Here is a 25,388-nt window from a genome sequence, read left to right on the forward strand (position 1 = left end):
CAAACACCTCCTTAAATCTTACATTTTAGAATAGGAGGTGGTGGTACTAGACTTACAAATATAACTATAAATTCTCAGACTGTGTTATTTCACGAAAAAGTTTTTTTTCCAAGTTATTATAAGAACTTCGGCAAGAATACAGAAGAAACACATGGAAGTTAAGACATATGCATGCTCCCGTGTTCAATGACTTTTTATATGGGAATACTTACAAATCATGTATTAATAAGATTCTCACATTAAAGATAAATCTACTTATGAATATGATTTTATGGATTAGGGATCAAGAACACAAATTGTTAGAAAAAAAGGTAGTGAGGGGAGGTTTGGTGGTGGGAAGACATGGATGTGGTTTCGTAGGAGCTTTTAGAGACAGATGGGGCCAAATGGTGATACACTGAGATTTAGATATATAGCACTTTGATGCAGAGCTGATCCCAGTATATATGAATGTCATCAATAATAAGCTCACCAGAATAATTAATATGCCACGTACGCCCTCCACTACTCGTCCAGCATCGTCCAGCATCATCACGTCCATCTAAGACAAACATATCAACAACCCCAACCCCCAGAAGAGAGAGGGGAAAACTTGAAACTAATATCTGTTGGGTCGAGAGTGTAAATGCCAAGACCCTCACAATAAATGTGTTTGCTAATATTCAAACTCATTACAAGGTGACATCGCTTACTATCTCAACTAACAGCTATCATTATTGTTTCTAACATTCATTAAAAAAAAACTAAGCTTTAATTTATATGTGGAAATATATGGGTTTTAGGAATGAGGTTTAGTTTAATTTGTTGTATAATAACATCATAATCAGGAATTAGTTATGGTGTTTTTATTTTGATGAGCACCCTAAACTGATAAGGTTAATTGGATCCATTGTGGGAGCAATATAGCATTTAAATATTACTTTTTCGGCCTCAGTCCTTAATATAAGACCCATTTAACTAATTTGATTAGATTAAAGAAGTATGTAATGTTAGTTAGTTATTATAAAAAAAGTGACACATTTTTCCTAAAAAACCATAATCATCTTTCTTAATACCACATCCCCCTTTTCTACTTAATTATGGTGAGGAAGTAGTATCTATATGGGTAATTTAGAGAAAACTGATAAATATGAGAAATATGTCTTATATTTAGAACCAAAACTAACTCAAAAATTGGATCTTATATTAAGGACTAGAGGAGTACTACTGATGGTTATAATGTGATTGGTCATGTGCACGGGAGCATCCAAAGATCGAGACAAGCGGAAGAATCTCATCAAGAAGATTCCATTCCCATTTATATCTTTTTAACTCCAGAAAAGGGGGAGAAGGGGGAAAAAACGAACGAACTAATTGAAGATTAGTCTCCATGAATCCAACACCTTTTCTTCCTTTACACAGAAAAAAAGGAAAAGCACACAAGACTGAGAGAAATAAATCATGCATCGTCAAACGAAAAGGCCACCCACAAGACAAGTTTATATAGTGTCCACCATAGCCAACAAGTAATTTCCATTATTTCCCACTACTCGTCACAATCATATACAAAAAGGCATATTGAAGAATTTCCAGCTTTTTCAGTAACCTACCTATAGGTCATTATTGGAATAACATGTCCATGCAGAAGCAGTATACAAACTAGTGTTCTTCCATCCAAGTTTGAGTGTGCCATCAATGAGCAAGCGTATAGCCATGGCCATGAGAAGCTGAGAACATGTTCAATATCAGTTGAGCTTGAGCCATAGAATTAGGGCTCATCGGAACCTGCACAAAACAATGCCTCGCAAGCTCACTTCTCCATTGTCTATGCTTGTCTTCTCCACTTCTTGCTGGTCCTCCTATGGCCAATATGTTATTTATCTCTTTAGACAGAAGGTCGTGTTCGACCCTGTGCCTGTTAGGATCCTCACTGGCCATATAAGCTCCAAGAGAATCGAACACAGTAGAGTAATAGTGTAAAGACCCAACAAAACGATCCAAGAACGACCCGCCGCTTGAAATATCTTGTTCCACCAGGGTTATGATTCTTGGCTCTAATTCTTCAAGAAGCCTCAGGGTTTTCCAGTCTGGTCCTGTTGCGTCGTACAGTGAGTGTTGTAGCCAGTGAATGGCCAGTTTCTCGCGGGTCTTACTTGCACCATGGAGACATCCTCGATTTCCCCGAACTTTTTCGCGATTGGTTGGAAATGAAACGACATTCCAAGCCTTTTAGCGAAGTTCGTGAGTTGTTTGCCTGTCTCAACGAGGAGGTCCATCGAAGCTCCCATGCCTGTCATTCGAACTCGTGGTCGGCCCTCCATTCGCGTGGGCGAGGATGTGGAAGAAGGCTGGCCATTGAAGACCCTGCATAATGTCTAAGTCTATAATATGAATATTATCACAGCAATGCACTGCTTCGAGAATTGCTTGATTTGAAGTGAAATGAGCGAATTTGATGAAAGGCGAAACGTTGTTGAACACTTGGAATGAAGAGTGAATGCTCCTATGATCAATCAGAGGGGAAAATACTCCGAGCATCGAGTTCATTACTCTGCTAGACATGGCTTTAGCAAAGTAGGCAACAATACGCTCTGCACAGGACGGCTTGTAAGGTGAGACCACTTGGGTAAGCTCAAGCAACACCCTGTGTGCTTCACTGAGGTTATCCACTGAGATCGCTACTGCACACTCCATTAGAAGTGTTAAAAGGTGCAACCCACCATCATTGTTTTGGTCGTGATGATCTACTGGATTTGTTTGAATTTGAATTTGCAGGTCGTTGTTGATGAAGGGACCTTTTCTAGGGTACGTAACAGGTGAAACTACTGTGCCTACGAGGTTGTCCTGAGAATACGACCTTGTTTGGTGATGGTTATTATAAGGAAGAAAGTTATGATCAGATGTGTGGTTTCAGCTGGCAAGTCGTCCACAAGGTGTTTGGTAATATGCTCCACCCAATCTGAAAACTCGTTTGTTGCCAAGTTTACAGTATTGTGAGTGGTAGTGTCAATGGGTGGTGGCTTTGAAAATTGGATCGATGATGATGTTGCAGCTGATGAAGACAGCCCAACATTATTCGGGTAGTCCCAAGATTCATGCATATGATGTGGTCTGATCATGTTGAAATCGCCATGAATCACCTCAAATCCCGCTTTCATCACAGAGGTTCATCGATCAAAAGAAAGAAAGAAAGAGAGAAAGGAAGAGAGAGGGTTTAGCGCAGAGGAAGATGTTACTTATATAAAGGAAGAAGGCGATGATGACTTAAAATTAAAAAATACTACTTTCAGTCCTAATAAGATCTTGTTTGCAGTATACAAACGAGGTCCTATAAATAGAACAGGAAGTAGTAAAATAAAATCTGGGGATTTTGAGCTCAAGGGAAGAAGGCCGGCATAGTCAAGACATCTGGAAAAAGATGAGGAACTAGGAGCTAAGTATTACATGTTGGTTTAATAGTGATTTATGATATAAATAATTGTTAATGAATGATTTTTCAAGTGTACGTTCGTCACATGAACATCAAGTTTTGAGGGGTGATACAAAACTTGTGTTTATTATAAGAAGAGGGACTTTTTTGTCTTGTCTTGACTATATATGGCGATGGGGAAGGAGCAACTACCACTATATCATAATATAATAATGATAATTAATAGTATGATGCCAATAATTAAAAACTGATTGATGGGGAAATCGTTGCTTTTAATCACACATGAAATCTATATGTTAATGCTCTGTGACTATGCATCCAACAGGGAACTTCAATAATTTAAATTTCCAGGTCATGGATTACGTTATGGTGAGGATATATAAGGCCGGCATATGTTTTTTGACAATGGGAGTTATTCACGTGTATTGTGAAATTTAAACTTTATTTTTCTCAATTCAGCTCTTCTTCGGTACAGCTCTCACCTGCAATTAAGGGGAGTATTTGGAAAACTATAAAAATGCTTTTAGAAATCATTTTTCTGTAAATTTTACAAACTCCTCTATATATTTACTTCGTATATCATAAAATCACTTTTAAGACTATGGTTTTATTTTTACCCAAACACCTCCTAAATTTTAACACCGTTGAGGAGGTCTTTACACTCACAGGAGATTGAGAAGTTTCCAAGATAATAGTTATTGAATTTTTAATATGGAAACAAACGTATAACATAAATATATCTGGCTAGTATATTTTTAAAAGGGAGAATCCACATAAAAAACTTGAAATCACCAAATCCTAAATTAGATTCAGTAACAGTACTTTAATAAGTTTTGATAATACTGGACTTATAAATAATAACACATTTTTATAAAAATTCTTTATTTTAAGATTTAGTAATTTGAGACTTTTTTTTAGTGAGATTCTCCCTTTTCATAAATATATAGGGCAAGACATGAATAGATTGAAATATGTTACTCTTGTTTATCTGTCCTGCTGCCTTAATTTAGTACTTACTTGACCTCCAACTGAAATTATTCACAATATTTTTAATACCTAGTTGATGCAGGAAAAATTATTAATCTATAGACTCAAATACCTAATTAACGGCAGCCGGTAATTACACCCTACATTATACATATAGATGTTATTAAATAATCCTGTAGTTTTGACAGTTATTTAATTATTATTATATCTGTAAGCTGTAATGCAAATACCTATCCAATACATTTAATAAGTCAAATCGATGTTTGTTTTGCCGCGAGTAAATATATTAAGTTGTTAAACACCTTTTTACTTGAAAGAGATGTCTCCCATGTAATTTATTCTGGTTAATGGTGGCATACATAGAAACCCTCCAAATGCCTTCAGTACCAAGCCACAACGACAGTTCGATATATAAAACTCAATCATTACTGTCAAAGTTAAATTACTTACACACAATCATTAAATATTTTGTTTATTATACAGCTTAGGAGGTTTAAACAACTCAAATAGCAGAACGTCATATCAATATGACTATTTAAAGTTTAGCTCTTTGAACAGGTTAGGTTTTACGCGTGGTGTGTGTGTTTTCATATACATAAGGATTAAGGAAATTATTTGCATAACAACGAAAATTCGGAAAAAATTATTGTCACTGACGCATTGTATTCATCAATAAAATAATTAAGAGACGGATTAAATTATTTTCCTTAATGTAATTAACCCCGTAAGCTAGCCGGCAGGTAATACGCAGAGGTCAATTGTGGGTCAGGTGTGTTCCGTTTCCCTGCTCACACGATACAAGACGGCGAAAGGTAATAAAATGTTTTCTTTTGATACAAACTTACAAAGGCAAGAAAGAACAATTAGAGTGAGAGCTTGAACACTCGACTTCCGGAAATAAAATGCTTTTAAATGGGGAAGATATTATTATTTTTGTTCGTAATATAAAATTTGGTTAAAAATTGTATTTGATTCTAAAAAATATAAAACTTCAATTTATTGTATTTTTCAAATTCATATCTCAGCAAGTGACAGTTCTAATACATTTAGGATTAAATATGATAGTTTAAGAAAGTCAATATATTTATTATAAGTAATCAACTTAACTAATTTTATGAATCTTTTTAAATTAGTTATATACTAGTAGCTCTTAATACTTATTTATTTAATTTAAGAGAGCAATCAGCCGAATGGAAAGGGAATCCAAGACAGTGCTAGGCTGCTAGCTCTGAGCATCAGAATATTCCATGAGAATCATGTAATACTATCACTTCTGCAGTCTTCATGATCAACGTCAAGCACCGTCACCCGCAAAAGCCCTCTCTGCTTTGCCTGCTCTTGTTTTAACTTGTAACTTTTACAAGACTAATATCACACTGGAGAAAATGACTCTGGAATTCAGAAAATGATTCGACTTTCTGCTCCTAATAAAGTATTGGGTCAACGTAAGAACCTTCTAATTAGTGATTGCGCAGCACAGCAAATTATTTATAAGCGAATGGATCAAACAGGGCACAAACGGACTAATATGATCACAAGTGTCACCTAAATAACATTCCAATCCGCACTGGGCAAAGCCAATAGTAGCTAAACTTCATATAAGCGAGACAAAACGCCCTTCTAGAAATCATCAAAAGAAGAAATTTATATTGCGTACATGCAAGTAATGTAGTTGAATAAAATATTACTACTAACTACGTGCATGAATATCAATCACATATCATGCCACAAAACTAAGCTCTTTTGATCAAAAACATTGTTTGACAAGCATGCTTTGTTTTTCAGAAAACTTTATAAATTAATAAGACTAGTCATGAATATAGTTTACTAAGTTATGTATCACAAGCCAAGTCAATCTAATAATTTGACAAATTCAGCATGAGTCTTTGTTTTTTGTTGTTGAGCCTCTAATTCAACATGGGTTGAAGAGATCAGGTCAATCTGCTCCCACGCGAAACTCACTAGACAGGGCACTCAGCACTTCTTCTTCTTGCCTTCGCTCGATCTGCCCTGCCATATAACTATTAATGAACGTAGCCAGAACACGTGCGTCCAAGCACAAAACAGCTTGAAAAAAGTTGTATCAATGGAGAGTCAAAATGCTGTTAAATTACTTGGCTTGAGTTTGTGGCTGTCTGACTGGATGCATCAAAAAGATTGTTTGGTTAGGGGAGGAACACTTCTTGCCACGATATGAACTCTAAATGGGGTAGGAAGACCTTCTAACCTTAAGCAGAGTCAATGCTCGCAGAAGCCTCGGAGGCTTCTGATGTTTCAGCTGTCTCGCCATCTATCATATATGCCAATCCCGTTTAGCATACTTTCAAACGAAGGAGTTACAAATACTATATAAATGATATAAAATGGTTGGAAAAAAAGAGTTACGGGCTTACCAAAAAGTGACTTGACGGATGGCCTCTTAGCTTTGGAGGTTTTCTTTTTCAATTCAGCTGCAAGAGCACAGAGAAAAATTAGCATGACTGTGACTATAAAACTGAACACCCTTTAGATTTAATACACGATATAATCTGCACATCCACATAAAAAATCAGGATTTTAATTTTCAACATGGCCCGCCAGTTTAGGTTCTACGCTACCCCGATGCCAGGACAAGCTACCTCATTGATGTGAACCAAAAATTTGATATATTGGTCGACAATCTATTTTGGACATCTGAAAAGGAAAGATTATATAAAGGAAATGCAAGATCGGTCTACACAGTGGCAATGTCTGAAAATTAAGCTATTGATTCATCTTTTGCAAACAAAATTTTCGGTACTTGGGACAAAAAGCCCTACTAAATAAGACATACCTATCAGACATGCATAATAATTAAAGCCATAGCCAAATTATGGCCACATAGAGAAGCTTATCAATAATAAACTAATGCACTATAAGAGAGGAAAAGAGATGTACCCATTCCGGGAACTTGATAGTCGTTGACAATTTCAAAGTTCTTATACGTGTATCCAACAAAATTTACGTCTTTAGATGAAAGCATCTGTAAAAAAAATGAGTAAAAAAAAGGGTTGGGCAGGGAAATAGCTGCAACAAACTGAAAACTTGAATGTAAAAATTTTTATCACATCGAACTATCGGAGGAGGATACAACCTAAGCTAAAATGATCATCATAGACATTGGCTTATTAAGACAACCAAAAACTGGAACTTAAAATACAATGTGTCTTCTTGAGCAGACAACTTTTCACTAAAGAGCATACGGGACATCCCTTTCTTCCAGAAGCAAGCAATGTTAACAACCGTAAGTCATGGAAGCAAATGCTCAACCTAGCATTAATTATTCCCATAATCAAACTAGCAAAAGCTCGCAAGCAACCCTGATAGGTGCTTTCTAAAACTTCAAGAAAATATGCGTTACAATCCAAAGTCTCAGCAATTACAATCTTAACCTTTGGACATAGTCCATATCATGAAAACGAAGAAGGGACTGCCTGTTATAACACTTAACAGGCGATTTTCAATACCAATGTTTGCCTTAAAGCGGATAGAACAAATGAAATTTTAAATTTGGGAATTCCAAACAAGCTTGCTATCCTGCGGCAGATTGGGTACTACCATTGTCCTGCCTTCGACAAATAGTCCCTTAAGTCTTATCTATCCAACTTTTCCATGTAAAGCACATCCTAAAATGCAAGTTAAAAAGAAAAATGCTTTCCAGAAAAGCAGAACTGCGCAAGAATTGACAGGCAAGTGATTCAAACAATGGTCTGCAATTGATTTTCCTTGTTCCTCCTTATCTTGCCAAAAGGGCCTACCAATAGAATAGAAACAATACATTGCTTTATGAACATATCAGCAAACAGAGAGTTTTATGCTGAGGCAAGATCTGAAGGTTGATAAAAAATTTGGAACAGCGAAGCAACCAACAGAAATTACCTTCCTCCATGGACCACTTCTAGAGGATGGTTGACTGCAGCTGTCGGACTGCAGATGTAAAAGGTACAATTTGTATAATGAATCACATTGATGGCTTCAGACTGTACCATACAAAATAAGTAAGAATATGAAGCAATAAAATACCTCATCAAACTTCTCAAAATTTTGAGTGTCTAAGTCATCGTTAACCTCAGGAATAAATGCAGCTTCCATTTGGTATAGCTTATCCCATTCAATACCTTTGAAAAATGGATGAGCCTGAAGAAGAGCAGAACAGGAAGTTAGCCTTTATATCAATCTATAAAACGGAACAAATCTAAGAATTTAGAATAGGACACACCATACAACACCTTTATTTCACCTGCACCTTTTGATCCCAGCCTCTGATTCACATTACACAATAGTTTACTGATCAAATCTTTAGCTTCAGGAGATAGCATTGCTTCTTCAGGAAATTTCAAGTGAGTTTTCCAGTTTACTATCTGTGTGAAACAGGTAGATCAGGTAAAATAGCATTCACTAAAGAATTTTAAAGAACTTATAGACTGTTCAAATAGGAAAGTCAAAATGCACACAAAACTCAGTAAAACATTATATAAGGCAGAAAAGTTGCTGATGCAAGGAGGGAAAGACTCAAATGAGATAACTAGATTTGACTTGTACTTTAAATCTCAATAACATTCCATATCTTCAAAGTCCCACCCAGTACAACCTTTAGCAAACAAGGCACAGTAGTCTAGCCCTGTGAGGACATAGGTTTCATTCCCTAGGATTTAAAGCATTAATCAGTTCATTAAATCAGTGGCTTAGACTCATCTTACACAATATGAATCATGTTAACTAGCCAATCCATGATAAAGCCAAACCCCAAGCAGTCTGTATAAGAAAATCAAGAACTCCATGAATAAATTATGCTGAAGGGAGACATACGATGCTGATAGACAGTTCATAAGCCAATATGACAAGAATAAATACTCCACCCATGTCTCTACTGACCATAAGTTGAAATGGTTCACAAATTGATTATATCTAATCCAGAAAGAAAAGTTGAATAAACTATAAGACAAGACATTCCAATAATTTGTTATCATTTAAAGCAAAGATATTAACCAGAACCTATCAAGAACAAACATCCTAGTGATCCAGTAGACATTAGGGCAAAAATTGAAGAAAACTACAAAAGACAGCAACAAATAGCAGATATTTATTACCTTTCTGCACGTTGTCATTGGATCATCAGAATAAAAAGGAGGATATCCTACTAACATTTCGTACATAATAGCTCCAAGAGACCACCTGTGAATTTTACAAGAACCAGATCTGTGTCAATTTTTTACCACTCTAAACTTAAAATATTTTTCCATTCAATCATCAAATGAATCAAATAAAGGAGAATGTGGTTGAGCCTGTTTTAGTGCTGGCCCTAGCAATTTAGTGATCTCGATCTCTTCTCCAACTTTCTCTTTACCTTTTTTCTCATCACCGGTTACAGAGGAGAAAGAGAAAAACTTGACAAAATGTGTCTGATAGGAACCCCCAACCAAATTAGCACGACACATATACCACACAAAGGAAGGCAAAACGCAAAATAGCTGAGTACAGATATTATGCTATGTAATAAAGCTTACAAAGACACCCACTGCAAGTCAGTCTCTCCCATTGAATCACATAACCAAGAGTACCCACCCAAGTACCTTACTGAGCAAACAAACACTAGGGGAACAACTACATACAACCTTCTAACTTTAAAAAAAGAAAAGAGGACTTTTCAGAGTTTGGCCCTCTTGACAGAAAAACTGACCAATATTTCCCTTACTCCCTTCTTAGGTTCTGTTTAGATCTCCCATCAAATACTGTTTTAAATGCTCCCTCCTACCCCTTCATCACTACTCCTTTCTTTTTCTCTTTTATTTTCCTCTCTTATCCAGTTCCTAATCCCTGAGCTTTTCTTTCTGCACATAATTTACCCTTTTCTGCCCTCTGTCACTCGCTTATACCTTGGCTGTACATATTAGCAGCAGCGGGTTAGACCTGATGGACATAATGGGCTGTAGAGTAAAGCTCACGCTGTAAGGGATAAGTCCTTCATCACTTAAAGTTGGAATAAAGGGAAGTCAGCACAAGAAGTCGAGGGTAATAACCTGGAAACTGTAGGACAAACTAGGGAGGATCAGTGGCCAATGCTGGCTTGTCAGGGGATTAAGAATCGGTATTGGGGGACATTTCAGGGTACAATTCGTTATTAAAACAAGTGGAGAGGCATCGTCTCTCGAAAACCAAAGTAGAGAGGCACCGTGTCACTTTTTTGCTCCTTTTACTGCTCCATAGCTGTTAAGCTCACAATTGGGCAAATCTTCCCTTAACACAGCACTATTTATTGTTTTTAACTGATACTTTAAAATAACCTTTACTCTCAAACCAAAATTACAAAATTTTGAAAAGATCAACCAGAATTGAACGAAAAGAATTTTAACAAATCAGATGCACAAATGACAAAACTCACCAATCACATTCCATACCATAGCCTTTCTTCAATAGAACTTCTGGAGCAATATAATCTGGCGTACCAACAGTAGAATAAGCCTGCAACACTTACACAGTTACAATGATAAGAGCACAATCAGAGTAAAAAATAATACATTTATCTAAAACAGATCGAGGTAGAAATGGATCTTCCTTTTGGTTTGATATGTGCATTATGGGTACTCAAATATTTGACAAGCCTGCCACAGCTAGTATTATAAGCATTTAATTTTCACGCTACATCACAGAGAGTTGACAGCACTTGTGACAATGGAAACTTACTAGTGTCCTCCTGTTCTTTTGCCAGTGTTGTAATTGTTCTTGTTGTGTGCGATTTGAAGATCCATGTTCCTCATTCTGTGTAGAACCATTCACATACTGACCTTCCGCCAAGTCCTCCTCTTGAAGTATGCTGCAATCTAATGGTTTACAAAGTCCAAAATCTGACAGCCTTAAGTGTCCATATCTATCCAATAACAAATTATCAGGCTTAATATCCCTGCAGCATAAGATACTGAAAAGATCAGTGTATAGTCTAAAATTTACTAAAGCTTCTTTATTGCAAACAGAAAAATATACATATAGATAAATCTGACTTCATGCATCAAACAGATAAAGCATGTGATCATTTTAAATTGATGTGAATGGCAAACATAAAAACACTCATAATTCTAACATAAGGTTACGTAAGCTTTTTGTTCATACCTATGGATATAATTGTGTTTATGTATAGACTCAATAGCCAAAACTGTTTCGCCTACGTAAAATCTAGTTTCATCCTCAGTCAAGATATCCTTTCTCATGAGTAAAGTCATCATGTCCCCACCCGGCAGATACTCCATTATCAGGTATAGGTAGTCATCATCTTGGAAAGAACAGTAAAGTTTGACTATGCAATTGCTATCAACCTCTGCAAGGAGGTTCCTTTCAGCTCTGACATGTTCTACCTGGAGATATTATCAGCTTCGGAATAAGTATTACAATCTCATCAGCCTTGGACATAAAAACTGTTCTTGACTGAAACAACATAACAGGGCAAGAAAACAATTGTAAACCTGGCCTCTGCGAAGCATCTCTGATTTCTTTAGTTTTTTCATTGCAAATACATGGCCTGTTGTCTTTTCCCTGCAAACTCTGACCTGCACAAATCTCCATGTTCAGGGAACAATCGGGTTATCAGCATAAAACAAAAGTTTTTACTCCAACAATCAAACAATGTGATCAGGGATGAAGAATAAGATGTCACATCCACAACACAATCATGTATTACATTGATTTCCGACCAAAACAAAACAAAAAAAAAAACAAAAGCTTCTTTTAACGTGCGCGCAAGCATGGACACAGAAATAAGGTAAATGTAATTAGGGAAGTCTTATTATTAACAATTGACGCCTTGGGCTCTTTTTCTGCTCGTATTTTTCCTATAAAAATACTCAAAAACCAGCTTAATTATTTTTGTGAATCTAATGAATCAAGAGTATGTAAGAATGTATATATTTCATAAGACATAAGTAGTAAATAAAAAATTAATTTGATTCTGTGCTTTAAGCAAATTGCTCATATCATACTCCGGCATATACATACCTCTCCAAATGCCCTTTTCCAATCATGGTCAACAATTCAAAATCATCAACACCCATCTTATGCCTCTGAAGCCGCATGTATTCAGTTTCCTTTTTCTCCAGAAACTTGAAAAGGTTGTTTTGGTCTTCCTCAGAGACATCAGCATCAGCCAACTTCTTTTCCAAGATAGTTCGACTGTTTAAAAAAGTTAACCACCTATTACCGCATAACTGATTTGTTTGTGCAACTAATATTATACACATTAAAAATCATAGAGGCATCTTCAGACCCACTAGATTCATCTACCAGGTTACCACTTACAAGAAAGAGAAGTATGTCCTTTTACATAGCTATTCTTCCAAAGGTCATACAAATCCTAATGTATGAAATAATAGCAATGACTTAAAGGCAAGAGTTACAGATATAAACAGATCTTAATGTAAGTTGAACATAATGATAAGCATTCTTGTTCTACATAATCATCCAATTTTAACCCAAGATGGCAGCTCAAGCTTGCGAGCCAAAAATAGTATGTTAGGTCAAATGAAAAGCATTCGTCTTCATAACCATCGCCAATTGAATTGGAAAATCTCAAATAAACCAGCATCTCAAATTGGAACTTCTTTTGGACTTTGACTTGGGTAATACGCATTACGTGATGTGATAAAGATCAAGTGCTGCGATTAGAAGAAAGTAGATTATAGAATAGAACTAAGTTGGAAAAAAAAAATATAAAACATGGAACAGATATTCTTAAAAACTAGCACTCCCAAGCTGCACCCAAAATTGACGGAGATTTACAACAGCTTTTCTAACTCATTGTTTCTCACAGCTCCCATCTTTACAATGGAGCTAAGTTTCAATAGTTTGAGTTCATTACACTGCAAACAGGTAACTCTATGTAAAAGAAAGTTAACAAATGAGTTCACACGGTCAGCTTCAGGTTAGAATGGGATGCATAATTGACTATATAGAACTCGCAACTGATCTACATACTCTGCTCGAACAACTAAAAATGGATAATATTAAGATTCTAATATTCCTATTTTCAGCAAAATTATGGGACCAACATAAGCAATAATATGCCATCTTAAAGTAAGAGATGGTTACAGCCAGACCTTGAACTCTTTTACAAGTTTTTTCCCTCCTGAGAATAGGTGGCCATGATCATTGAAGTTATTGGATCAACAAGTCGATATTTAGCTATGCTTTCAAAATTTGAAATTGAATGAAATATTAACACTAAGCTGTGAGCAAACAAAGGCGCATTGTGGTTACCGATTAACCATTTGGTGAATAATATGATAATAATAGTATACAAGTATAATTAACAGAAATAGCAACTTTCTTGATAAAAACGGTTGCTGTCAAATTATTATAGCATGACGATGATGCTCCTCGAAAGAAATGTGGAGCTCAATCTATCATATGATGCAAAAGGAATGAGGGGAAACAAAGAATTGCAAAGCCAGAAGATACCAGACTTTTTCCCAGTAAAACTTGGAGTTAAGTTGCATCAGTTAAAGTTTTCGTACAAAATCTTAATCTCAAACCGCCATTAGCATCCATGAAATGAATCATACCGCTCCTTTCTATCCTGAAGGCTCTTCATTTGCTCCTTATAATGATTCTCTATGTACTGCTTTGCCGCAGCAACCTTTTGTTTCGTTATATTAGAAAGAGCTTCTTCATCTAGTTGTGCATCTGAAACTTCGATTCCTCCTCCAGAACCCTCCTTCTTCTTCGAAGACGACCTCATTTTATCCCTTGGATGAAACTTCTGAAACCAACCTCTGGCAGAATCCATATTATTCGCCAAGCTCAACAGTTTCCTTGATGACTAACGATCATCCTATTTTGCTCTATATACAAGACAAGTTCCCTCTGAGAAACACTCGCTTCATAACCCAGAAAACCTAATTGCAAGAAACCTGCGTAAGAGTAAAAGTCACGCAAACAAATTTTACATTTACATCCAAAGCCCAAAAAAGAAAGTTTTGTTCGCTCTTCAAAACGCGCATGTAGCCCATGTCACAAAATTCAAGCCGAAAGTTTCAAGCATTTTCGAAGCAAATGTCGTTTGATTGATGCCGGAAAAAAGCAGGAGTCAAAATATGTGAACCCAGGACCATTCAGAATCCAATGGCAATCACAATGACAAGGAATTGCGTTTCAATGAAGCAAAAAAATTAATAAGGCTGAGAATTCGGATTACCGGCTAATTAGTAGTAGGCCAAAAGAGATAATGATCCCGCGAGACTCTTGAAAGAGAAACGAGAAAGTTGGCAGTTAATCCAGTAATTTCGGTGTCCGATGGCTTTGTCTTGGTTCCGGCTCTGAGAAAATTAGACGAAGAGTCCGCGCGACTCTCTCAAACTGGACGCGGCAAAGCCAACGGTCAGTACTCTTCCCGGTAGCCGTTATAAATAAAACACTCGAACAATTTATTTAAATACTTTAATGATATAGATTTAATTTTAAAAAATGACTTCTGGCCCAAAAAAATTAAAAATGAATGTTTTTAACTTTATTTACGTATTTAGCCCAATAGCCCTTGCCTTAAAAAATCTACTTTTTTTAAGGTTAAGCTCTTCAATCTGGCATCAGAATGCGGAGAATTCTATAAAATATATATATATTTGATGATAGTTAAGGATGTCTTATTACATTATAGAAATTTACATATAGGGAGTGTTTTGTAAGGGGTTAAATTTGAACTGCCAAAATTATATAGTTTGATCATTGTTCTCAACGGCAGAATATAAGTTTCGCAAAATCAGATAAAAAGACAACCACATGGCATCAAGATTCTGTTTTGGCCATGACACTGTATTAAGATTAGTGAGGTTTTTTTCCCCTTAACTTGATTTTTCCGATTGTGCTTTCAAAATTTCATCTCCAAGGCAGCATTTTTGAAGAATAAAGGCTCAGGAAGTGGATAAAATAGTAGGAAATAGCCATACATATATAGAAGGCGTAAAGTTTAAATTGCTTGCAAGTGAATAAAAGGAGGATTTACTGAAGATGCTGATAAAAAGAAGGAATCTTTGTCACGTGACCAGGCGACTATAACGTGGCAGCTACTTTTACTTGTACCGCCCACCAAACTATCAAAATAAAAAGGATCCGGAATCGCTTGATAGACAAACCAACACCTCAAAGATGTGAACAGATGAAAGGCAAAGCTTAGCTTATGGTTAGCGTCGTGCCCTCTCAATTGCATAAAGTGATGAGTATCTTTAGAATAGAATACATACAAGTATGGATTATTTGAGCACACTTGGGAGATTGTAGACCGGTAGCCTGCCTGAAACAGTTCGAGTATTGCCAAAAAAAATGTCACCAACATTTCTTTGGTTTTTTTGCCACGTGACCAACATTTCCAAGAGTTGGGAGGAAAGACACCACATTTGTCTCTCGTTTGTTTCTAGATATGAGTATCCTTTTATTAAAGTCAATCATATTTGAGACACTATTGAATACTAAATGTAGGTACATCTTTAAATAGAAATTTGAATTTTGATTCGCTATACTATAAGAAACTAATTTCTTTCAGGTTTCACTAAAATCTGTCTCTTGTTGAAAAAATAAAAGAATTCCTTATAGTTGTTCTCAAAAGTCCAAAAAAGGATGACTCCTTATTTATTCAGTTATTCTAGCTTTAAAACAAAATACTACCTCCAGTCTTTGATATAAAATTTTGTTTGATTTTTATTTTGGTTCTAAATATAAAACCCTAATCCAATTTGTCTCTCATATGTATACATCTTTTTCCAATGTAGTCCTTCTAACAATAGTAATTCTAACTAATATATTTGATTAGTAAGGATATTTTAGGAAAGATAATACTCCTCCGGTCCTAATTATAAGACCCAATTGACTTATTTGAGGAGATTAAGGAAGTAAGTTAAGTTGGTTATTTATAATAAATAAGTGTTGTCATTCCTAAAATATCCTTGCTAATTAAGTATATTGGCTAAAACTATCATTATTAGAAGGATTATCTTGGGAAAAAATGCATAAATATAAGAGACAAAATGGATTGGGGTCTTATAATTAGGACCAAATAAAAAGTCAAATGGGGTCTTATAATAAGGACCGGAGGAGTACCTATTTATTATAAACAACTAACTTAATATCTTTCCTTAATCTCCTCAAATTAGTTAATTAGCTCTTATAATTAAGACCGGAGGTAGTAATTGTATTTTTATGGTCATTCTTCTCTAGTTGTTACATGTTAGTAAATCCTGGATATTGCCAAAAAGTTGATTGTGGTGGAAATAAGAATATTCAGACATATATACGTGATCATCTGAGAAAACATAAAATTTAAATGACCATATGCGGGAATGGAAAGGGTTGGATAGTATTTATCAAAAAGAAAATACTTAAGAAACTGTTCAAAGTGGTATGGATATTGGATAGGTACAAAGAAAGACAATAGGGGTGCTAACTATAAGGATTTAGTATATGGTTTAGAATGTTGTGAACAGGGGCATATCCAAAGCAAGAAAAAAAAAGTCAAGCCATTAGCCTTTTAGTGAACGATATGTATGAAGAGTTAATAATTCCACTTAACAAGACAACAAAAATTATTTTTTTTTCATTTTCTATTTTTTTTAAGCTCTCAATTTCATTATTGGCACCTTGTACTCTATCGAAGGTTTAAAATTAAAATCATGGCATCTAAACAATCCAAATGTCTATATTTTTCGTCCCAGCACTATTTCATCTATCTAAATCTTGCAAAGGTTGGAAAAAAAGAGGCACATGCCCCATTATATTAGATTATTTAGTTGTGACTAATTTTATTTGCCATCTCCAACATCCCACACGGCACGCTTCAATAAGTCGTCTCAGAAGAGGCCAGGGTGGAAAACAGATCATCACTCTCAAGGAAATTTCGTGGCAAGGATCATCCCCCATGAATGTTCAAATGCTTTTATTTTTATTTTTATTTTGGCCAACCTTTAATTTTTAATTTTAAAAGTTCAGGGATTTAGCAGCACCAAAGTTTAGAGGAATTTGTTTGCATTTTCCTCACTTGCAAATGCAGGGAGATCATTAAAACACAGTAGAAGCCATCAAGATGAAAATACCATCAGCAAGAACACCCGTTCCTCGAGCAGAACGTCAGAAATACAGCTTAAAAAGAGCCACATTGGGATGAGAAGAGTATTTGTATGATATAAACATAATTCTCACCCAAAAAAAAAAAAAACAAGAAGAAGGAAATAGCATAAACATAATACAGGATATTTCTGTCCAATCATTTGGTAACTTCCGCTAAGTACACTTGAAACAGTCTCCCTCCGTTTCTTCATTAGTTCCATACTTCCATTGTTTCTTTTGTCAACGTAAATCCAAAGGAAAAAAATTCAAGAAAATAAAAGCCTCGCAGTCAAATTACTCATATTAACATGATCAGAAGGCTGCCCATCCTGACGCAGTGGTCGAACCTGAAGCGGCTTTTGTGGGAAGATTCTTCTGTAAATACAAACCAGAAACACGTTTAGTTAAAAATGCCAAAGGAAAAGCATTACCAAGTCCCGGGTTAACGGAAAAGGGCGCTCGCGCTTATCCAAATATGGAGGGTAAGTCAGGCTCAAGCACAAGGCATCGTTCACAGCATCACGAGTGAACATATTCAATTAATACTTGACAAACACTGTCCAATGAAAAACCAAGCTCTGAAGCAGAAAGAAAATAAGCTGAAACATTTGCTATACAGCCTGCTTTTTTTTTTTTTTTTTTTTGACCGGATGCTATACAGCCTGCTTACAATAACACAATAAGAAAATTTTTCAACGCATCAAAATACCCAGTTTGTTATAACTATTATTAAGGAGGTGTGCCTCTTCGCTAAAGAAAAAATGCTATTGCTCATGTCACCCGTCTTCTATCCTAGTGTGCATGGAAGCAATAGCAATGGATATCATATAGATGTTTGGTATCAGGTCACACAGAATGCAGGCCTTATTTCCGCAAACAAGTTTTCATTCAGCACAGCCCTATAGGTTAATATGGTGCTATACTGCTGTAAAGGAGAAGTTGGGGATATAAATATAATTGACGAAAAGAAGAGCGAAACATCATTCACAGCCTTAAATCTGGGACTGAAAAATACATGAGTTCATAGTCCTACATACTCATTACTCCAATGAAGAAAACAAATGAGCAAACATCGTTCAAAAAATCAACTTCTGTACCACTGAATTACTTTTTTGGCTCCACCTTAAAGGATATAGATAGAAAAAGATATTGAACCAAAATGCTTCAGCAAGTCACTTGATTATTCATACGGATTAGCAAGAATATTGCTTTTTTCAAATCACCATGACCATAAAACAGACTACTAAAGAATCTTGATTAAAAGCAAGGATTTAAAAACTACTAAAATATTCGAAATAAATGAAATTTTAATTTTAAATAAGAAGTAACCATGAATAGATGCTTTGTTTTAACCTTAGCTGTGGCATTAGAAATGGAAAAATAGAGCACGTAATCTTCCAATTTTAAATGGCATGACTGTTTAGGTCATACAGAACTATTACCTTTAATTGAGAGAGGTCTAAAGAAGTATCATTAGAATTTCTTCCACTTCCGTTCGTCTCCTTAAGACCAGTTATGCGACTGGTAGAAGTCAACCGAGCAGCTACAGGATCATTTGGTGGGGGAGGAAGAGGAGACCTGATTTTTCCTAACCCAGTAGGCGGGGGAGCAAGGCCCGAGGCTTTAGGTTTCGTACTTCCAGAAGGTCCACCTGTTAAACCTGCAGCAGAAAGCATGCCCGTTCCACTAGATGATGGTTTAGGCTTCACGTTAATCCGGATGGTCTCACCTTCCTGCAATTTGAAACACATGAAAGTGAACGTCAAACAAATGAGAGAAGAGAGATAGCATAAAATAAAACTTAATCCCGACCGCAGAGAAACAAAACACTTGAGGCAGAGCAGAAGTACAGAATCATCCTTCCTAATAATTTGTAGGGACCAAGAGAAGGTAAAATATTCCACAAGGAAAACCACGTTAAGGGATAATAAAACAAAAAATGAAAAAATACATCTGACACGCATCTTCAGACTCCGACAAGCCCTCAAATGTTTGTATGTTAATGCGGATCACAGGCAGATGAGTTCTCCATGGCTCAATGATCAGGTAATGCATACATATTCATATATGCTCATGCTCGTGCGTTGCCGCGTAAAAGAGATCCACTAAAGAGATCGAGTGGGAACCAAAGTAAACAATGCAGGTGAAGACACAAATAGCCAAAGATCCATTGATAATCCTCTGAACCCAAAAATCAGAGCGGCGAACTACGCGTTAATTATTCAAGTTCAATGAATAAAGCAATCAGAGAACACAAATTTCGAGATTGGAAAAAGTGTTGTAAAGCCAATAACAGCTCTTGCATTGTACCTTCAACCTCTGATTTACAGCGGGGTGAATATCAATCTGAGACTCCTCACTTGGCTCGCCAGATTCTTTCTCGTGCTCCCTCTTCACATACTTGTCGTGATCCGATAATGCCACATTGAAATCAAAAGCTTCATTTCGCTCCGCAAACCCTAATCCAATAAATGCGTGTTTCCCCAGACCATCCTCGATCTTCAGCACGAAGTACCTGGACGAGTCGAGCACAGACTCGACCGAATTCTCGCGCTGACCTGGGTAAACGAAGCACGCGGCAAAGAGCTCACCAGTGTTCGGATCCTCCAGTCGGATCTCGCAACGATCCTTGCACGAAACAACCCTAAGGCGGCCCGACCAGATTTTATCGGACTGAAGCCACTCCCCGCACTTGTACCCACCGGATGTAGTTCGGGGTGGAATTTTGTACACTGAAACCTCGCGGACCACGAGGAGGGTGTGCTCCAATGCCTCCTCCTCAAACGACATCGTCTTTAATCCGAAGAAGAGACTTAGAACTGATAGAATTCAGAATCAAACAGTGGTCGAGAGTGTTGATAAAATTTGATGAAGCAGACGATCGAGGGAGTAAATAAGGACAATAATGGGGTTTCTATCAGAAGCAGAGGCAATGAGTTCCAGGTGAATATGATGCAAATTGGATTGGAGAACCTATGAAATATGAGATAACGAAGGAGTAAATAGCTAGGATTGTGGGAGCAATGCGAAACAAAATCAACCAAAGTCTATGTGTGCTGACGAAATCAGATGAATCAAGCGAGCAAAGGAATCTGATAAAGATGATAATGGGATACAATTAGAAGCTGGAGGAGTAATTTTTAGGTAGAATTGAGAGCTGAAGATAGGTGTGCGAATGGAAGAAAGGTGGAGGGAGCCATCTACCCATCCCAGACTTCAAAGCTGGCTTTAGACGTGGGTTTCAGCTTTGAATCAGCTCCAAATGTCAGCTGTACGGGGAGGAAAGTTTGGCCCTTGCATTTTTTTAATTTTTTTGCGCGGAATAATGAAGAATTGTCGTGTTAAATTCACTCTCTCCCTCTAATATTTTAGACATTGGTTTGCCAAGTTTGTATTGGTAGTAATGACTAAATCACAATATAAGCCAAGGCAATTAAGGAGACAGGAGAAATGCAAAATGATGAAACGTTAGTTAAAATGATAGGATGTCTTAACTGACATTCATAAGTCTGGAATTCACATATTGTTTCTTTGTTTTCTTCGTTTCAGGAGCGATTTGATATCCCACCTTATCTTTTATAAAACTATAAATATAAATTTAATTTAAATCGGTAATATAAAGTTTCATTTTGCCAGCAATTCTGTAATATAATTTTTTTCAACAAAAAAGAAATTGCATTAAAAGAAACAAGCACAAACAGCCATCAATTCGAAGAACAAAATAAACAAAACAAAACTATAAATAAACAGAAACAACTAAGAAATACAATCAGACACTTTAAAAAAACTAGGTTTTGAAGCAGATTACAATATTATATAACTTTGATAAGATATTTCTGTTGGACAGCTTTTGGTCTAAAGTGAATATAACATTGTCTATGGTTTGATCGCACGTTGTGCAGTGCTGACTGGTTCAGAGAATTTTTTTTTTAATAGTCCGTTAAATCATTTTTTAGGTTACAGAATATTACTCCTCCAGTACTTATTACTTAATATTACGCCATTTCAGCTTTCACGGCCTCGATTCCTCTTTTTTTTTTTTTTAATTAAGAAGACGAGTTAATCTTGAACGATTACATCAGAAGCTAAGAGCCTAACATCTAAGACCTATCTGAATCAGCATGCAAATAATCAATACAAAAATCAGGAGGTTCCCAAATAAACTCCAGATTGTGGTTCGCGTCATGAGCCATTTTGGCCATCTTGCCAGCATAAATTTAGCGCTTCCCTGCATGCATGGTTGATTTCTATGTCCCAGTCCAGGAAAACCAGCTGTCTCACTTCTTCCAGCACCGGATATAATTGATGATGAGTTTCACCCACCCGTCGAATCAGTTGTAAGGCTTATAGTGAATCAGAGTTTAGCTTGATCTTCTTAAGACCCATATTCATACTAGCATGTGGCCCGCCTTAATTAATAGCGTGAAGCTCTGCTGCCATTGATGAGTTGCAGTCCAGTTTCTGTTGAAAGTCTACTATCCAGTTACCTTGATGGTCTCGGATGAGTCCACCGCAAGCTATATATATGACCTTGCATATTTCTTGAACCATCTGCATCCACTCTGAGATAGTTCTCTTGAGGTGTTTGCCATCTGGTCTCCGATCGCTCGAGGATTTGAAAGATCTTGTGCTTATATTTCACACGATCTACAGCTTTCATGAGAGCATACAGACCCTTGTGTACCAGATTCTGTGGTTGTGCATTCGTACATTCAAAGATTCGTTGACACTTGTTTTTCCATATCATCCAGCACAAATGTCCAAAAACTTTAGTCTAATTTAGATATCATCAAAACTACTTTTTAAAAGTATTTTTTTATAAATCGAGACACTTATCCATATATTTATTTTATATATTATAAAAATATTTTTGAAATCATTGATTCCTATCTAAACACCCCAAGTCTATTTGCTCAATTTCTTGTTTGCAAGTTTATGTCTTGATTCCTATTTGCCTTGTGGCGATAGCGCGATTGTGGTCTAGGAATGGTGATTAATGAAAGATCGAAAAGCATCCAGTGTGGCGAAAACAAAGGGAGTTTGGCAACCTGTGCAAACTAGAATTTGTTTTTCATACATCAACCAAATCATAATTTTAAAAATAATTTTACAATATACAGGAAAATTGTCTTAATTTGTATAAAAATATTTTTTTAAAAAATATTTTTAGATTAAACCAAACACCTTTCATATACTATAAAATTGTTTTTAAAAAACTAATCCAAATACCCTTAAAGTGTTTAATTTCACATCTGATTTCTCATTTTATTTACTTATTTGTTATTTTTATATTGATAGAGGCGGTTTGGATTGGCAGGAAAAAATTATTTATTCAGTTGGGCTTTTGAAACCTAAAATTAGATAAAATTTAAATTAAAAAATTTAATTTTATGTTTGAATTGATTTTTATGAACAAACAAGTTCATTAAAAAAAACAGTTGTTGGGATTGTTAGTGAATAAAAAGTTTAGTTGGAAAATGACTAAAAAGGACATAAATTTTATTAAATAATAGTATATAGATTTTTAATATGAGAACTAATTGTAGATTTAATTTGATCCCAAATATAATATCTCAATTGATTTTGTTTCTCATATTTAGTTTAATACACATTATTAACATGAATATCTTAAGAAAAACGATACTTATTCATTATAAATAATTGATTTATTAATTTTTTAATATCCATAATTATTAGTTATTTCTCGTCAAGCCACAAGCACGATTGCACAAACTATAAGCAAGTTTTCAAATACTTTTACAATTGTACTTTGAAAAATAGCTTCGGCTCACAAGCAGTGTAAACAGGAGCTGATCCGACCACCCCAAAATTGCCAAACATGCTAATGGCCTATAAAAGTAGGCCATCTGCCTTCAAAACGTAATCCCAAATGGATCCAGGATAATCATGCATAATGAATTGTATCTGCATTTGTCAGTTTTGAATTAATTTCAGAATTATATGGGCCCTTAAGATTCTGTTTTATTAAGCACATGTATCAATTGTTTGATTGTTTGACTCGATTAAAATAAAAAAGAAAAGAGAGAGAGATTTTAATGAAAGGAAGGTGAGGGAAGGAAAGAGGAGGGCAATTAGGAACATAGAGAAGGGAAAAGGAGGGGAGGGATTTTAATGATTCCTTTTTTGGATTGATTAGAAAGGAGAGAATGGGAGGAATTTTAATAACACTTTATTTTATTTTGATAAGAAATTGAATATTTTAACCAATAAAAAACGCATGTCTAAGACGAAAGGAGATTGGGGCTGGACTGAATAGTGTGTTGCAATTAAGACATAAATATATTTAAAATTTAAATAGATTTTCTAATCTTTTTATTTTATTGAGATATAAATATATATAATGCAATTTACTAATTTTGACTTAAAAAATGCCGTCACATATATATAGAATATTAAGAAAAGAAGCTATGAGTGATATGTTTTAACTAAAGAAGAGGCGTTAATTGTGAAAGAAAATATGGCATAAGACAATAAAATTAGAAGAAAAGGTCCAACAATGTTCACAAACTTTCGAGACAACTATTTCGACGACCTCTTGGTAGATATTTAAGAAAAATCCCTTGCATGGAAAATATTTACGGCTGATTAGGGGTTAACAAATCGAAAGGATGTATGAGAAATTAAAATATTTTAGTTAGGTTATAAGGAAAAAAGAGAAGAGAAGAACATTTCCCTTCTTTAAAAAGATACATACCACTAAAAAAAAAAAGGATTCTTATATCTCCGGGATTTACCACTCTATTCTAGAAAACGTATTTCACGTCCGAAGATCACGGGGTCAGACGGTTAGTGGCCAACAGATTTCCATCGCCAAGTGGTTTGGGTTCCACTTTTTGGGCCAATTGGTTTGGGTTCAATTTACACCCCAGGCTTTGCAGTTTCCACCGGTCCTCAAATCCAATCAAAATTTAAAAAAAAAAAAAGCGTTTTGCGATAGAGGCGGCCGAAGAAAACGCGTTTTAAGATAGACGCATCCGGCTGTCAACTCATGAGCTGGCAGCAGATCACCGCCTTTGCTTTTTTATAAATAGTTGGACTTCATGGGGAAGTTACCGTCTCTGAAGGCTGGCCGATCAGGCTGCGGCGGAACATTGATGATTTCTGTTTATTTCGTATTACGTTGTCGTCTGTAGTTTGGAAGATGTGGGGTTGTGTTGGATTTTGATGAACCTATTCTCGCTCGCGGATGAATGAGAGATTGATGTGGTGAACATAGGATATAAGATTTCTTCGGCTAATTGTCTTAATCTGTTTGATTGGTTTTGACCCTTTGTGCATCGGTATTAAATTGGAACTTGTTTGGGTGCAGTCGGGAGGCGTGAGTTAGAATTTATGCAAGATTCCGTGACACGCCCCTTGCTTCGATTTTTGTGAATAGTTTTTCTTTTGTGAAGTCCATGCTTTTCCTGGCTTGCAGTCCCTATTTCAGGGAAGGACTTGGTGATGATTCGTTCTCACGGGTGGAATCACGATGACTTTTCCTATCAATATGGGGTTACGTTGTTTTATCTGATTCTTGATTTCGCTAACTGATGATATAGGACGATATATGACTGAGATGTTGGATTTTGCTCTCATCTGTGCGTGTTTGGATCATAATTTGATGAATATTAATCCTGCTTTGATCCATGGCGAAAGAATTGGATTTTGAACTATCGTTTATCTCATTTCAGAGCATTGGAGCCTTGAAACATTTTGGCTATATCTGATTGTTGACGAAGTTCTGTTTTCCGTGGGTGACCGGAAGATTGTACTGGTGAAGTACCAAAGATAACATATCTTCATTGAAGCGTTAGTCTATTTTAATTGCTTTTGGCTGATAGATAGATGAGTGAATTGTAAATTTGTATCATTAGTGCTATTTTTTCAAAAGCTG

The 25,388-nt window shown here is 35.9% G+C and overlaps 2 protein-coding genes and 1 pseudogene across 2 annotated transcripts; all 3 read right to left on the bottom strand.

Moving 5' to 3' along the window:
* Positions 1 to 1,445: 1,445 nt before the first annotated feature.
* LOC114717426 (protein SCARECROW-like) lies at positions 1,446 to 3,171 on the bottom strand (annotated as a pseudogene).
* Positions 3,172 to 6,437: 3,266 nt separating this feature from the next.
* On the bottom strand, positions 6,438 to 14,213 carry LOC114717419 (serine/threonine-protein kinase 38-like). The gene is made up of 14 exons (XM_028902545.1): positions 13,963 to 14,213; positions 12,401 to 12,574; positions 11,872 to 11,965; positions 11,522 to 11,763; positions 11,099 to 11,315; positions 10,797 to 10,876; positions 9,505 to 9,589; positions 8,644 to 8,775; positions 8,438 to 8,551; positions 8,294 to 8,341; positions 7,313 to 7,397; positions 6,790 to 6,846; positions 6,624 to 6,686; positions 6,438 to 6,535 (listed from the first exon to the last, which is right to left on the bottom strand). The coding sequence occupies exons 1-13, from the start codon at positions 14,184 to 14,186 to the stop codon at positions 6,625 to 6,627; spliced, it is 1,614 nt and encodes a 537-aa protein (XP_028758378.1). The 5' UTR covers positions 14,187 to 14,213; the 3' UTR covers positions 6,438 to 6,535; position 6,624.
* A 3,253-nt stretch (positions 14,214 to 17,466) lies between these two features.
* Positions 17,467 to 20,748, bottom strand: LOC114717372 (uncharacterized protein At1g03900-like). The gene is made up of 3 exons (XM_028902495.1): positions 19,802 to 20,748; positions 18,934 to 19,224; positions 17,467 to 17,866 (listed from the first exon to the last, which is right to left on the bottom strand). Exons 1-3 carry the CDS (start codon positions 20,279 to 20,281, stop codon positions 17,804 to 17,806), a joined length of 834 nt encoding a protein of 277 aa, XP_028758328.1. The 5' UTR covers positions 20,282 to 20,748; the 3' UTR covers positions 17,467 to 17,803.
* Positions 20,749 to 25,388: the final 4,640 nt, after the last annotated feature.

Source organism: Neltuma alba, unplaced genomic scaffold, assembly GCF_004799145.2.
Source record: "Neltuma alba isolate B1F8T4 unplaced genomic scaffold, ASM479914v2 tig00011735_pilon, whole genome shotgun sequence".
NCBI classification, from domain to species: domain Eukaryota; kingdom Viridiplantae; phylum Streptophyta; class Magnoliopsida; order Fabales; family Fabaceae; genus Neltuma; species Neltuma alba.

Excerpts from the sequence above, each read along its gene's own strand:
- LOC114717419 (XM_028902545.1), bottom strand. The coding sequence starts at position 14,186 with ATGGATTCTGCCAGAGGTTGGTTTCAGAAGTTTCATCCAAGGGATAAA. Across the intron at positions 9,590-10,796 it reads TATGGTATGGAATGTGATTG|GTGGTCTCTTGGAGCTATTA; the intron begins GTGAGTTTTGTC and ends TAAAATTCACAG. Across the intron at positions 6,847-7,312 it reads CTATCAAGTTCCCGGAATGG|CTGAATTGAAAAAGAAAACC; the intron begins GTACATCTCTTT and ends GTGCTCTTGCAG.
- LOC114717372 (XM_028902495.1), bottom strand. The coding sequence starts at position 20,281 with ATGTCGTTTGAGGAGGAGGCATTGGAGCACACCCTCCTCGTGGTCCGC. Across the intron at positions 19,225-19,801 it reads CTGTAAATCAGAGGTTGAAG|GAAGGTGAGACCATCCGGAT; the intron begins GTACAATGCAAG and ends TTCAAATTGCAG. Across the intron at positions 17,867-18,933 it reads TAGACCTCTCTCAATTAAAG|AAGAATCTTCCCACAAAAGC; the intron begins GTAATAGTTCTG and ends TTGTATTTACAG.